The sequence below is a fragment of the Orycteropus afer genome, unplaced genomic scaffold, assembly GCF_000298275.1.
Source record: "Orycteropus afer afer isolate SDZICR_OR568_19922 unplaced genomic scaffold, OryAfe1.0 scaffold00505, whole genome shotgun sequence".
NCBI lineage: Eukaryota > Metazoa > Chordata > Mammalia > Tubulidentata > Orycteropodidae > Orycteropus > Orycteropus afer.
The window spans coordinates 1,828,847-1,843,381 of NW_006922092.1; the positions used below are offsets into that span (position 1 = coordinate 1,828,847).

General features: G+C 36.7%; 1 protein-coding gene across 1 annotated transcript in view; it reads right to left on the reverse strand.

The window, feature by feature from the left end:
- LOC103209601 (afamin-like) overlaps nt 1-13,239 on the reverse strand; it is a 28,601-nt gene extending 15,362 nt beyond the window's left edge. Inside the window, exons 1-8 of the mRNA XM_007955493.1 lie at nt 13,152-13,239; nt 9,253-9,301; nt 8,808-8,940; nt 7,941-8,152; nt 6,965-7,097; nt 6,294-6,391; nt 5,385-5,514; nt 700-914 (exon numbers count right to left, since the gene is read on the reverse strand). Coding sequence (XP_007953684.1) covers nt 700-914; nt 5,385-5,514; nt 6,294-6,391; nt 6,965-7,097; nt 7,941-8,152; nt 8,808-8,940; nt 9,253-9,301; nt 13,152-13,239 — 1,058 coding nt within the window. The remainder of the gene's footprint in view (nt 1-699; nt 915-5,384; nt 5,515-6,293; nt 6,392-6,964; nt 7,098-7,940; nt 8,153-8,807; nt 8,941-9,252; nt 9,302-13,151) is intronic.
- Between the last annotated feature and the right edge of the window lie 1,296 nt (nt 13,240-14,535).

Genomic DNA, 14,535 nt, shown 5'->3' on the forward strand with positions numbered 1-14,535 from the left:
GGACCATTCTCTGGAGAAAGATACCATGCTTAGTAAAGTGGAGGGTCAGCAAAAAAGGGGGAAAACCCTCAACAAGATGGACTGACACAGTGGTTATAGCAATGGGCTCAAGCATAGCAAGGATTCTGCGGACAGGGCACAACTGGTCAGTGTTTCGTTCTGTTGTACATAAGGTCACTTCTGAGTCAGAGCCAACTCAATGGTATCTAACAACAAAAACAACAATCCATATAAAGTACCCAGCCCATTTCCTGGAACATACCAAGTACCCAATAAATGTTGTTGTTAAATATTGTCAAGTCTAAGTGATACTCATAGTGACCCCATGTGACAAAGCAGAACTGCTCCCACAGACTTTTCTTGGCTGTAATCTTTTTGATAACAGGTCTCCAGACCTTTCTCCCATGGAGCCACTTGATGGGTCCAAACAGCCATCCTTTTTGTTAGCAGCCACCAAGCATTTAACCATGGTACACCAGGGCTTCTTCAATAACTGTTAGTCATAACTATCATAACAGATGCTTTTTTTTCTAAAAATTAAATGAAAATATTATAGTGTAAGCCATGGTTTTAAAAATTATGTGACACATTATAATTTTAAAGGTTCTGTATTCCTTTCAGATAAATTCTCCAATATAAGTCAAATCTTATGAGTTTCTTTCTGTTTTCCTTACAAATTTCAACATAGAGTTACGTTACTCAGCCATGAAGTTCTCTTGGTCAGCATCTCGGTGTTGGCACACATCTTTGCTGTCAGTAAATTTTGCTTCTCTTACAGGTAAGTCCTTTGGCTTCTCATCTTTATCTAAGTAAATTATACACTCTCCACGATCTGGTATTGTCTTTTTACAGCACTCTTTGACTTTGCTGGAGATGGAATTTTGTTTTGTACAAATATGGCTCATAACATTACTCTGTATAAAATAAGAACGAGAAATGACTTTATTTTCATAATTCCTCCAGGACTGGGTTTTCCTTCACAATAGAAAAGTTACATGCAAAATTAACAATGAGCATAGTATTTGAAATCACTTTATCTGCTGACTTGTTAGATAAAATTTTTATTTAAATTTTGTATATTTATTATTATTTATTATTTTTATTTTACGAGCTTGTTTTACATTCAACATAATGTATGCATTTAGTTTCATTCCTCATTCACCATATCCAACCCTAACCCAGTCTCCTCCCCCCCCACCCTATAACCTTCCCCTGTGCCCCTCATATTTATGCATTCCTGTTTGTCCTGCATTTCCTCCATTTGAATGTTGGTCCTCTGGTGTGCCATGGTCTATTGCTCTAAGGGATGTTTACCATAGAGTATGTGGGTGCGTCATCCTGGGTTGAGTGGTCTGCGTGTACATCTTTTTAACTATTGTGCTGATAGCCCGCCCCTGGGGGTGAGTTTTATTCCAGGCACAGAATGTATTCTAGGTCCATAGTATTGAGACTCTCACCAAATTTCATCTGACCAGTAATTCTGGTCATTATTGAGTTTTTGGATTTTGTTCCACATTTTCCCTCCCACTCTATCCAGGATCTCCAGAGTTGATCCTTTCCTGAGTGGTTGGCATTGGTAGCCGGGCACCATCTAGTTCTTCTGATTTCAAGGGCCATGGTTTCCTAGGGCTGATTGCTTCTAAATGCCCTTGTGTGTGTGTGTAGTTTTTTTCTGCTCTTCTTCACTTCCGATGCTAGGAGACCATTAGCTGTATCTTAGATGGCTGCTTGAAAGCTTTTAAGACCCCAGTCAGCACTCACTAATGTAGGATGTGGAGTAATGCTTTTATGTATTTTGTTGTGCCAATTGAGTCTGGTGTCCCCCGGTACTATGGTCCTGAGACAGTAGACCTATTGGATCTATCTCCCACAGTGTCTGGTTGTCTGTGAGGGATTACTCTGTGTCTGTCTTCTATTGTTTCTGTAAGAACTACAGGTATTTTGTATCACTGGTGTCTGTACAAGATTAGCCTCAGCTGAATCTATCCTTGATCTAGAGTACATTTCTGTTCACTGACCCCCATCTGATCATCTCAGGTGTTTATATGTAAATTTTGTATTCTTTTAATATACATGAAATTTCATATTAATGCAAGTTTATTGATGACATGCACATGGAAAAGGAGTCTATTAAATTCATTGTCATGTATTAAAGTTTTAAAATACTTTATGCCACTCTTCTCTGAAATATTAACATCCTTATCCTAAAGATAAAGATATTTTTTTCTTTCCTGTAACAGTCCGCCTATGACATTCAATACCTTCAATAAGAGAAGACATGTTACTACAGTATTCCCAATCCTGGGTTTCCTCTCTTATGGCTTAATGCTGCACACTAAGCACATAGTGAACACCTAATAAATATGAGTGAATAAATAAAAGAGTGATTAACAAATGAATCCTTACAGCAAATACCAGGTGAACACGTCTTAAATATAAGAATACGGTTCAGTAATTGAAACATTTTTCTATGGACTTTATTAATTTAGATCTTGTTCAAATTATTAAATAATATACAAAACAGAAAACATTATTCTATTCCTCTCTCTCTCTTCTTCACAGTTCTGGCCTCCACATTAAGTTGTGGGGATTAGGTAGGGCAAGGTTAGTTTATTTACACATTAATTGAATAATTTTTTTAAAAGCTGATCTTGTTCTAACTCCCTTTCCAGACAGCTCTCTCTCCACACATTCATCCTACTTTCTGCATCAACTTCAGTTGAACTACATTGAGTTCCACCAGGCTATTTCAGGTCTCCCTGACTTTGTTACAGTCCCTTCCTTATCTGACTGGTGACTGCTAAGGGTGAAGAAAGGGGGTAAGCTCAGGGATGGGGTGATAAATTACTGAAAGTTAGGCACCACATCCCTACAAACTATATATAACCAGGGAGACAGTCTTTGCAAACACATACACATCTCCCCTAAGACCATCATCACTTTAGGCACCACAACCTTTAGTCTCAGAATTTACCTCCATTTTGAATGAACTACAATTCAGTTCCTATTTCTCCATAAAAACATTAAGAGGAAGTTGGCATAGAATATGATCCCTTAGTCTAAGCTCTGAACTAAACAAAAAATCTTCAATTATATTCTAGTTCAGTACATTAGATTTAATATTATAGCACATTTCCATAAACAATCCACCAATAAAGATATAAATAGAGGGTGTTATTGCTTTAATTAGGATGCAATTAGGGACAAAACCTCTTTGTGACATATGTTATCCACTGCTTGAAATAAAACAAGCATACCTCAATATGTTAAATTTTAAATAATTTAATTAATATTTTTTCACTGTGAATCTAAAACAGTGAAACTAATTAAAAGTCATTAGGATAAAGCCCAAAGAGCACTGTTGGTGCAGTTGTTAAGAGGTTGACTGCTAACTGAAAGGTCAGTGCTTCTAACCCTTCTCAGCTGCTCCATGGGAGAAAGATGTGGCAGTTTGCTTTCGTAAAAATTGTTGTTGTTGTTTGTTGTTGTTATGTGCCATTGAGTCAGACCCAACTGATAGTGACTCCTCCTTGGGTTTCCAAGGCGATATCATTGTGGAAGTAGATTGCCCCATCTTCCTTTCAAGGGGTGGCTGGTGGGTTTGAACCACCAGCCTTCTGGTTAGCAGTTAGGTGACTTAGGCACTATGCTACCAGAGCAACAGCAGTAGGTTTCATAAAAATTACAGCCTTGGAAACCCTATGAAGTGGTTCTACTCTGTCCTACACTGTCAGTATGAGTTGGAATCCACTTGACAAAGATAGGTTTGGGTTTTTGTTATTGCTTTTTTGTTTTTTTGTGTGTGGTAAGATTAAGCCTGATTTCAGCTAAGAAAAAGTCAGGAAATTTTAATGAAATGGTATTACCTTTGAAAACATAAACAAATTAGACTAGGCCAACACTGTATTTATCAGTATATGTCTTTAGAAACTCTTATCATAGTATTGCTGAGTCAGAATCTACTGGAGGGCAGTGGCTTTAGTTTTGGTTTGGGATCCTTAGAGAATAGCTTTAAATAATAAACTATTAGTAATTAACATATCCACTTAGCTGGAAATAACTTTTCCCTAAACAGGGTGAAGAAGCTCAGAGACAACAGCTCTTAAAAACAATAATGGTAACAAGTCATTGCTGAGATTTATATAATTTTCTAACATCTCTAGAAGAGGATCTCAGAAGGAAGGTTGGGCAATCTACTTCCACAGTGATACTGCCTCGGAAAGCCAAGGAGGGGTCACTATGAGTCGGGTCCGACTCGATGGCACATAACTAACTAGAAGAGGATTTGCCATGTTAAAAAGAAAAGAAAATTTCCATCTGGTTTCAAAAACTCTAAATTCTTGAAATTTTATTTCAAAGACGCTTAACCATATAAAATACAATCTGATGGCAACAGCAACAACAGTACAGCTATTGACACTACTTAGGTACAACCCAGCACTCCATGGAATTAGATTTTTGGTTTGATGGTTTCATGGGACAATCCAGTCAATTGGCTTATTACTGTTTTTAAGGTTTCTCTTCTACCTCATAGACCAGTGAATAGTGCTGGGGCCTGAAAAGTTTGTGAGCAGTCATCAAGATATAATTATTGGTCTCTATTCTGCTGGAGCCTCAGCAGAAGAAGACCTGGGAATCGGAAAAGGAACTGGACTGCAGATCTAATTACCTACATGAATTATTCCGCCTTTGCCATGACACAAGAACTGATCGTGCCTGGCTACCAGTACCGAACATTTTGATCAAAGACTGAATAGATGGATCCTGATCAAAAAGGAAAAAATTGTGAAACAGAATTTCCAATTCCCACGGAATCTAGATTTACTGGACCCATTGAGACTACAGGAACTCCTGAATTTATTGCTTTGAGATAATCTGGAAACTTTGAAGCAGTACTATCTGCTGAAGTCATCTTTAAACCATACAATTTAACTCAATTAGTGAATGTTGTTGCCTTGAACATTGCATTCTTCTAAATAATTACCCACATGTGATCAAAAAATAACTCTAAAGCACAAATGAGTTTAGGAAGCTGTGAGTCTAATTTAACAGTGGTGAAATAATTTTGGTGGAGATGGTGAGAATGATGATACAATATGAATAACATAACCAATGTCACTCAATTATACATGTAGAAATTGTTGAATGGGTGTATGTTTTGCTGTGTATATACTTTTACCAAAAATATTATTTAAAAATTTAAAAATATAATCTGCTAACTAATCTTAAAAAAATCCCATATATTAAAAAACAAAACAAAATTTACTTGGCAATTTATTAACATTCTAATTTAATTGAAGCAAAGTATGCCACATCAGAGAAATTTCAAAATAAAAGCTGTCTGCCAAAATTCATTAATTTTTATTGGTTTTGGAGATATTTACCATTCCTTGGATGCAGTGAACAGTATCCCCTTCACAGCATCCATTGTATTGGGAAGAAATGTCTTCTAGGAGAGAAACAACTTCTTTAAACTCAATCTGTGGGAACTTTTGGCTGAGTACAGCAGTATATCTAGAAAGAGGACAATAAACCACTAAAACAATGTGAACAAGAAGTATGGCAAGAGGACAGTTCTTTGCTAATACAGTACAAAAGGGTACAAAAAACACTGGGCCCTTTGTTTCTCACAGCTGCCTACCAAATAGCTGTCTGTATGATACATGTTCTGCAAGATAACTTTTAAAATCCTATGTTGGTATTATGGGGCAACCAGGGCTCTGGGTCAGAGAAAGGAATGGCCTGAGAGATCTAATGTCTTTCAAAATTATTACAGCAAAGCACAAAGTGTAAGGGCCACCACTTCCTCTTTTGAGGCTGCGGCAGGCCACAAAAATCCATTCTAGGACTTTTTTCTGTTGATCTGTTTCAAGTCTCAAAACTCTTCTCAGTACATTGTTCCAGCACCATAACTAGTTGATTAAGGTTTTTAGCAGTGGAGGTTATAAGGTTGTCTCTTAATCATTAAGGGCAGGGAGGAATAGATGAGTCATGTCTAAAACAATTAGGGGTCTTAGAACCCTGGTTGGGAACTCTTGGACCTGTTAAGATTCCCAATTAACCAAAAAATATCCCAGAATTAGCCCCCTTTCTCTTTGGGGTCTCTCACCTCCCAGGTCTTCTCTCATCCTGATGTAATGTCTGGTTCTGAGTTATCCATATAGACTAAGACTCACCTCAAAATCTCTAAGGAACCAGAAAGAGTATAAGTAAAAAGTAATCAACCATTAAGTAAAAATGGGACAGAGACAAGAAAATACAAGTAGAAGAAAGATACATATTATAAAACTCACATAGAGTTTAAGATTTTGGGTCCAAATCTCATAAATGCACCACAAACATTTTTTTGATAAGAAGACAATGCTTTTAAATTTTGTATGACAGGTGCTGCCTAAAGGAGAAAAATAAAATTATGTCAATCAAACTACCCCCAATATTTGCTCAGAAACAAAAATCTAAGGGATTTTTATTTTGGTAAATTTACATATCAAAATAAATATAAATTTGTGGCACACTGTAATGGGTGGGTCAGTTTTCCTGATTACTGAATTGTACTTGATAGGAGGAAGGTACATGGTATTCACCTCATGAGCCACTCTGCTGTGCACTTGGCCAACTCTGGGATAATTCCATTTCACAGGGAACAAAAAGAGTATTTACTAGGATAGAAGATAAAATGATAATCTTCCACCTGGTTATTCACTCACTAGAGTTTCTTCCAGTTTATAAAGTGGATGAAGCCAGAAGAGAGACCCTGGAGATGAGGAAATGCCTTTCAGGAGTCTCAGCTCATGAGAACATTTACCTCAGCAACTGGTGACCACAGTGTTGAAAACAAGCTCAAGTGGTAAATAAGAGAAAGTCATGAGTGGTAAACAATCCTTTGGCTATAGTTCAATATTAAATGGAGATTTGTGGTGTTGGGGGGATCCATCACCTTAAATGAAATAAATGCAATGCCCACCCTTGTTCCAAAGCAGCTGGCTTTGTCTTCTTCTCCACAACATGTCTTAGCCACTTCCTCAAAATGAGCAGCAACAGTTAGAAGTGTAGAAGAGAAGACAAAGGGGTTCCTTCTGGCAAACTCATAGATATAGCTATAAAAAAGAAAAAAAAAGGAGGGGAAAGGAAGGAATAGGAAAGGAACAGTAGGCAAAGGAAGGAAGGCAAGGCAAGAAAAAGGAAAGGAAGAAAAGATAGGGAATGAGAGAAGAACAAGTCATAAAAATGAATGTAAGAAGAAAAAGGGTTTGTTATGATAGAAGACTTCACTATAAGATGGCATTATTCGATCCCCAGTAAAATACCTTCAGAGTCCTTATTACTAAAGTCACTAACTCCAAGGTAATGGTCATAATAGCTGTTCTCATCCTGAGCACTTAACATTGAAACATGGCTACTCTCCTTTCCTCCTCGGCTGTCAAGGGTTAGCAGCTCTTCCATGTTCAGTCACAGCTTCACATACCATTTCAGACACAGGGGACATACACAATTATGTTCAAACAAACTTGGATTTGGGTTTCAATGAGCACATCAGCTTTCCAGGAAAAAAAAAAAAAAAAATCTGCTCTGTACTGAGTGTGCTATTGAAAATAGATTTTTGCTGAACCTCCCATAATTTAATATTTGTCTCAGTAAAATCTGCACCTTCTTGAGTAGAATATATTATCTCCTCCACAGTGCTTCCTAGTAATTTGGCACAGTGCACATGTCTCTAAGTCTTATCACATTACAAGTTACACACATTAATGTCAGGATCTTGAAATCAGGCTCTGTATTCTGGTCATCTTTATGTCCTCAACAATGAGCCCAGAATCTGACATAGATTACATGTTGAATGAATCAAGCAGTCAATGAACCTAGGCATGTTCCTTTGGAATAGGGATTGGATTTAGACTAATTCTTCAATTAGATCATTTTTATAGTAAAATTAAACTTACTTGTTTAGAAAAAATTCTCTATTCTGTTGATAAGCGTGGCATTTTGTTTCAAAATCCACAGTAGGAAGAGGAGGTAAAAATCCTACATCAGCTTTCTTGTTATAGAGGAAACAGAGTCTTCTTTCAAAGTCACTCTTATTGCAGCAGTGTGAAAAATTATATTTTTGTGGTAACCCCTCCATAGCACATATACTTTTCTGTAAAATGTCATTCTGGACAACAGATGATAAGGAATAATCAGTTTGAATACTAATCACACACTCTGTGAATATCCAGTAAGAAATATTCTCTTTGGAAAAAAGACTGCAATTTTCCCGCTATGACCTCTGCCCTTGATAACCCTCCCATACTGTGGGATCCTTTCTCTGTCCTGTCCTCAGGCCTCTTAACTTTTTACTGTTTCTTTATTTCCCTTCCAAAATGGCTTTTCTCCTCTTCTCCTAAGGTGACAAGGACAGTGTGTTAGTTAGTGTATTGGTAAGCTATTCAATAATGGTGGTTTTTCTAGAGATGCAGTTGGTAACACTATAGAGGAGGCCCAGAAAGAGGAAGATGATCATAGAGCACATATCAAGAGAGGCAGCTAAGGAGGGTACTTCTTAACCTTTGCCAGGCTACTGGCTGCCTTCTTTACCTGTGTACATATCACATGGCCTGCAAAGACGTAGCCAGGTTCTCCTGTGCATCATAATACAGAATTGCATCTCTACTGGAGTAAGTACTGTATATCAAGATACCCAAGTTGAGCAAAATGACAATAAAGTGCACAGGACATCTCTCTTTTCATATTTCCAGTCCAGAAAATCTCTCAGTGTTGACAAATAAGCCTTTTTGTTGTTGTTTAAGAAATGCAAGCAATTTACTTACAGCTAATTTTGCACATTCTGCAAGTGTCCTGTCAGCCACACATTTATCTCTGAATTCTATCATCTTTTTTACAAGCACTTCCACTTCTTCTAAGGTTGCTTCCTGAACATATTGAGCAAATGCAATGATGGTGCTGCAACAATCCACACAGAATACATGGTGATCATCTGCAGAATTTCCATTTGTGTCCAACAAAAAATTAGTAAGAACATCCATTTGCTGACTAGCATTGGGAAATTATCTGACCAAAAAGTGTGAAGGTTGTATATTTTACATTTTGACTGCCTCATCTGAATTTTGATTAACATTATATTTATTTATTTATTTATTTATTTGGTATGGTTTCTGTTTAATCAAATTACCTTTAATCATCATTAATGTTTTTTAATGTATCAGAAAAGATTACAATAAACATCATCTTCAAAAAGAGTTTAACTAAACTCACAGATATCCAACGTTATCCTCTATAAATTTCTGAGTGACTTGGAAATTGTCTGAAAAGCAAGGATATTTATGTTATTACACATCCTGGTATTTTAACATTTTCCCAATAAATAGCTATAGTATCATGGTATCTAAGAGTTAAAAAAAAAAGTAGAAAATAATTTGGCATATTTCACAAGAAGGAGAGAAATCATATGAACCACGTATAAAAACTAAACCACAGTTGATTATGTGCTCAAGAAATATTCCTTAGGTTTAATTGATATGAATTATCCTCAAACTAATTGGATTTTAGATTTTTCATTGATGGGTTCCTGGCTGCAAATGTCAAATACCTGTGCCGTGTCCAAGGTCAGACTCTATCACTTACAATTAGAGAAACAATATGAAGATATGTTGATATGGAATGGAAAGCCACAACTGAGCTTGATAAGCAAGGTCATAGTGTATTGGTGGTCAGTATAGTTTACAGTGCTAGCCAAACACAGATACTTGGTGATCTCTGGACTATCCTAAAACCATTGATTCCCTCCATATGGGCATATATTAAGTTAGGGAGATTTACATTTATCTACACTTATGGAGTCCCTAGTTTTTGCAAAATATTGTGCTGGACACTATGAGGCAATCAAGGATGACTAAGATATCTCCTCTGGACTTCAGGTTCCTAAGCACACTAGTAGTAGAAGTGACTGTGTGCATGACTACAATCCATTGTAGAGTGGATAAGTATATCATGGCATTCCTGGGTCATGCAAAATGTTAACACGCTTAGCTGCTAACCAAAAGATTGAAGGTTTGAGTCCACCCACAGGCTCCTCTAAAAGACTAATAATAATTTACATCTGAAAAACCAACCAACCATTGAACCCAATGGAGCATAGTTCTACTCTGACACACATGGGGTGCTCAAGAGTTGTAGTTGATTCAATAGCAACTGGAGGTATATGATGGGAATATATTACGATCCCTGGGTGAGGGAGCAGAAAAGTAAAAGTGCAGTAGGAGTGGCACATGAGCTGAGTCTGAAAGAATATATAAGATTTCAGCTGCTGAGAAATAAGGGCCATGTCTTTCTGTGTGGAGGTAAAACCAAAAACCAAACCCACTGCCATCAAGTCAATCCCGAGTCATAGTGACACCTCCTTGGGTTTCTGAGGCAGTATCTCTTCAGAAGTAGATTGGTGAATCTTTCTTCTGAGTTGTAGGTGGTGGGTTTGAACAGCCAGACTTCTGGTTAGCAGTCAAATGCCTCAGGCACTGGGCCACCAGAGCTCCCCTTGTATGGAGGTAATGACATAAGTAAAACTACAAATATGTTCAGAGGAAATGGGTGGTGTCTTCAACCATTACTAAATCTTTTGATCAAGGACTCAATAGATAGGTCTTGATCAAAAGGAGAAAAAGAATGGAACAGACTTCAAATTCATATGTAAAGAAGCTTAATTGGATTTGTTGAGACTAGAGAACCCTCAAATCTAATGGTTTGAAATAATGTTTAAACCTTGAATCAAAACTATCCTATGAAGTCATCATAAAATAAAAACTTTAGTCCAATTAATAAAGAATGTTTTTGCCCTGAGCATTACACTCTTATAAAGAATTGTTTATGTGAGTTTAAACTGATGATAGTTAATCGAAAGCACAGATGAGAACTTCAAGGGGCACAGAGCCTAAATTAATGGTGAAGACACAATACAGGTCAAGATAGTGGGAATAGTGATACACTGTGAAGTTTATAACCAATGTGATTGAACTGTTCATGTAGAAATTGTGAATAGATGTCTATTTGGTTGTGTATATTGTCACTAAAAGTAAATAAAATATTTAAATATATATATACAGAGGTGAAAAAATCTTTGGATCTGTTTGGGGAAAGAAAATTAATCCTTTTTTTTTTTTTTTTTAAGAGCTTGTTTTACATTCAATGTAATACGTACACTTACTTTCATTCCCCATTCACTATGTCCAACCCTAACCCAGTCTCCTCCCCTCCCTAGCCTGTAACCCTCCCCCTGTGCCCCTCGAGTTTATGCACTCCTGTTTGTCCTGCATTTCCTCCATTTGAATGTTGGTCATCTGGCGTCCCATGGTCCGTTGCTTTAAGGGATGTATTACCATAGAGTATGTAGGTGTGTCATCCTGGGTTGAGTGGTCTGTGTGTACATCTTTTTAACTATTGGGCTGAGAGCCTACCCCTGGGGGTGAGTTTTATTCCAGGTACAGAATGTATTCCAGGGCCATAGTATTGGCAGTCTCACCAGACTTCATCTGACCAGTAATTCTGGTCATTATTGAGTTTTTGGATTTTGTTCCACGTTTTCCCTCCCGCTCTAGCCAGGATCTCCAGATTTGATTCTTTCCTGAGTGGTTGACATTGGTAGCCAGACACCATCTAGTTCTTCTGGTCTTAAGGGCCATTGTGTCCTGTGGTTGATTGCTTCTAAATGCCCTTGGTTTTTTGTTTTGGTTTTTTTTTTTTTTGCATTCTTCTTCACTTCTGACACTAGGAGACCGTTAGCTGCATCTTAGATGGCCACTTGGAAGCTTTTAAGACCCTAGTGGCTACTCACCAAAGTAGGATATGGAGCAACACTTTTATATGTATTTTGTGTGTGCCAATTGAGTCTGGGTGTCCCCCAGTACTATGGTCCTGAGATAGTAGATCGATTGGATCTCTCTCCCATAGTGCCTGGTTTTCTGTGAGGGATTACTCTGTGTCTGTCTTCTATTGTTTCTATAAAGACTGCAGGTATTTTGTATCACCTGTATCTGTGCAAGATGAGAAATTGAATCAAAAGAGGAATAATGGAACCTAAGTATGGAAAAATCCTGGGTCCAGATCACAGATCCTGAATATAAAGCTAAGGAACTTGGGCTTTGATTGAAAGCTATGGAGAGCCACTGAAAATGTTTATGTAAGATGGTAATATCATAATTTCTATACATTAAAAATATCAGTCAGGTAGAGGCATATCTAATATTCTATTTGTGCCTGACAAATAGAAAGTCACAACAACTATTAGTTACATAAATGAATGGGGTTAAAAAAAAAGAAGAAGAAGAAGAAAAGAAAGCCATTAGGAAACTTTGCAATTGATCTGCTAAGAGACCAGGAGGATCTGAATTTTGGAAGGTGTATGAAAAAAGTAGGTAGGTATGAAAAAAGAAAACATGGTAAAGGTATTAAAGAAACAAAATTCAACAAAATTTTGCAACAGTTTGTTGTAAGGGGCAAAGGAGACGTAGAACTCAAGAATAAACACTCTTTTCAAGCCCAGTGACTCATTAACAGACACTGTGGAGGATGCTAAATTGAGCAAGACAATCCTTGTCTTCAGGGCTACTGTCACTCATATAGCACCTTTGTTCAAGTCACGAAAAAGACTTCCTTCCAGACCAGAGGGTTTACAAACAGACATCTTCTCAGGACAGATGAAGTTCAAAGTGTGCCCTCTTTGGACAGAAGAAATATAAAAATATCCCCCTTTTCCAGGCTGATGCTGCCTCAGCCAGGCTTGTAGAAGGTATATTTCTACACACAAACTACACAGTCAAAGAAGAGAGGGAGTCCTGCATAGCTTGAAGGTATTTACCATCCATCTAGTTGGGAAATATATTGGATAACTAAAGTTTCAAGAAAAATCCTGACTTACGTAAGTTTCTTACTGTTACCACAAACTATACACATTGAGACATTTGGTAATTTGGGTAATATGACCACCAAAATAAAATTTCTGGCAAGGTTAATTTGGAATACCTGGCCAGCATAATAAACTAAATGGAGGAAAATAAAGAAAGTGAAGAGTTAAATGGAAAGAAACGAGGCTAAAAAAAAAAAAAATACTAATTATCCCAACTTTAGTCATTCCTTAGCTAATATACAAGAAAATATCTTACCTACATCCTGAGACTTTGTGGGCAGTGTTAGGGATTCAGTCCAAAAGAACAAGAAAATAACAACAGCTGTAAGTTTGAACTGTTTCATTTTTACAGAAATCACATTCACAAAGAAAGTAGTGTGGTTGGAGAAAAGCAAGTTTTTATGCTTATGCTTTGACATTATTAGTAAAAAAATAACCTGTTTAATCTGTTTCTGTTATACTGCATCTTTGATTTTTATCAAAATTTGCAGAATTTTTGGCTAATTATTAACAAGGAAAAGATTGCTTCTCTGTTTCACTGAAAAAAAAATCCATTACATTTTAAAAAAAAAGTCCACAAGTTAAGTATGCACAATGCTTAATCAAATAGACGACAAAAGGGACAAATACTGCAAATGCAAAAGGAAAAAGCACTAGAACAGCAAATTCACCAAAAAGGAAATACAACTTGAAAGGTGCTAAATTTCACTGGTAATTAAGGGAATAAGTCATTTAAAATTTAAAGCAATGCTATTAAAATTAGAAAAAAAGAAAAAACTAGAATATGTAATCCTAACCAAAAAATACAGCAAAATAGGTGCCGTCACAGAATTAAAGTTTTGGAAAACAGATTCACAATAAAGATCCATGGTCTTAAAAAATATTCATGTCCTGTGAATCAATTACTTAAATTTTGGGAATCTATATACTAACTAAAACGTTGGCAGTTCAAGTCTACCCAGAGTCATCTTGGAAGAAAGGCCTGCTGATATAGTTCTGAAAGGTCACAGCCTTCAAAGAACCTCTAGAGCACAGTTCCATTTTGAAACGCATGGGGTCCCCATGAGTCGGAAATAGCTCCATGACAACTGGTTTAATTTTTGATACTAAAAAAAAAAAAAAATCGTAAATATGAAAATATTTAAGTACACAGCAAAAGAAGAAATCTGTTTCCTAATTCCGTCCACAAAAGGCCCAAAAAGAATAATGCTTAGGTAGCAAAGAAAACATTTAATGCCCACATGGCTAAACACTATTTTCTACTGAAAAGAAAACATGTTTGTGAGAGAAATGAAAGATTCCATGGCTGGGACAAGAAAAGTATAAGGTAAACATGGACTATCTTGTGCAGAAAGTAAAAGATGTGCTCAAAAAGTGATGGGGCATGTTGAAAGGAGATAGACATCAGGGAGGCAATTTTACAAATAAACAATGACAAGAATGGATATATTCATTTATGTTCAAACAAACTTGGATTAAATTTAAAAAAGAGTTCATGATCTATACTAACACAAAAATAATATAAAACTGAGGAAAGGGAAAATTCTTGTTTAGAGAAGAATGTTGTTGTTGTTATGTGCCCTCGAGTCAGACCCGACTCATAGTGACCCCTCCTTGGGTTTCCGAGGCAGTATCACTAC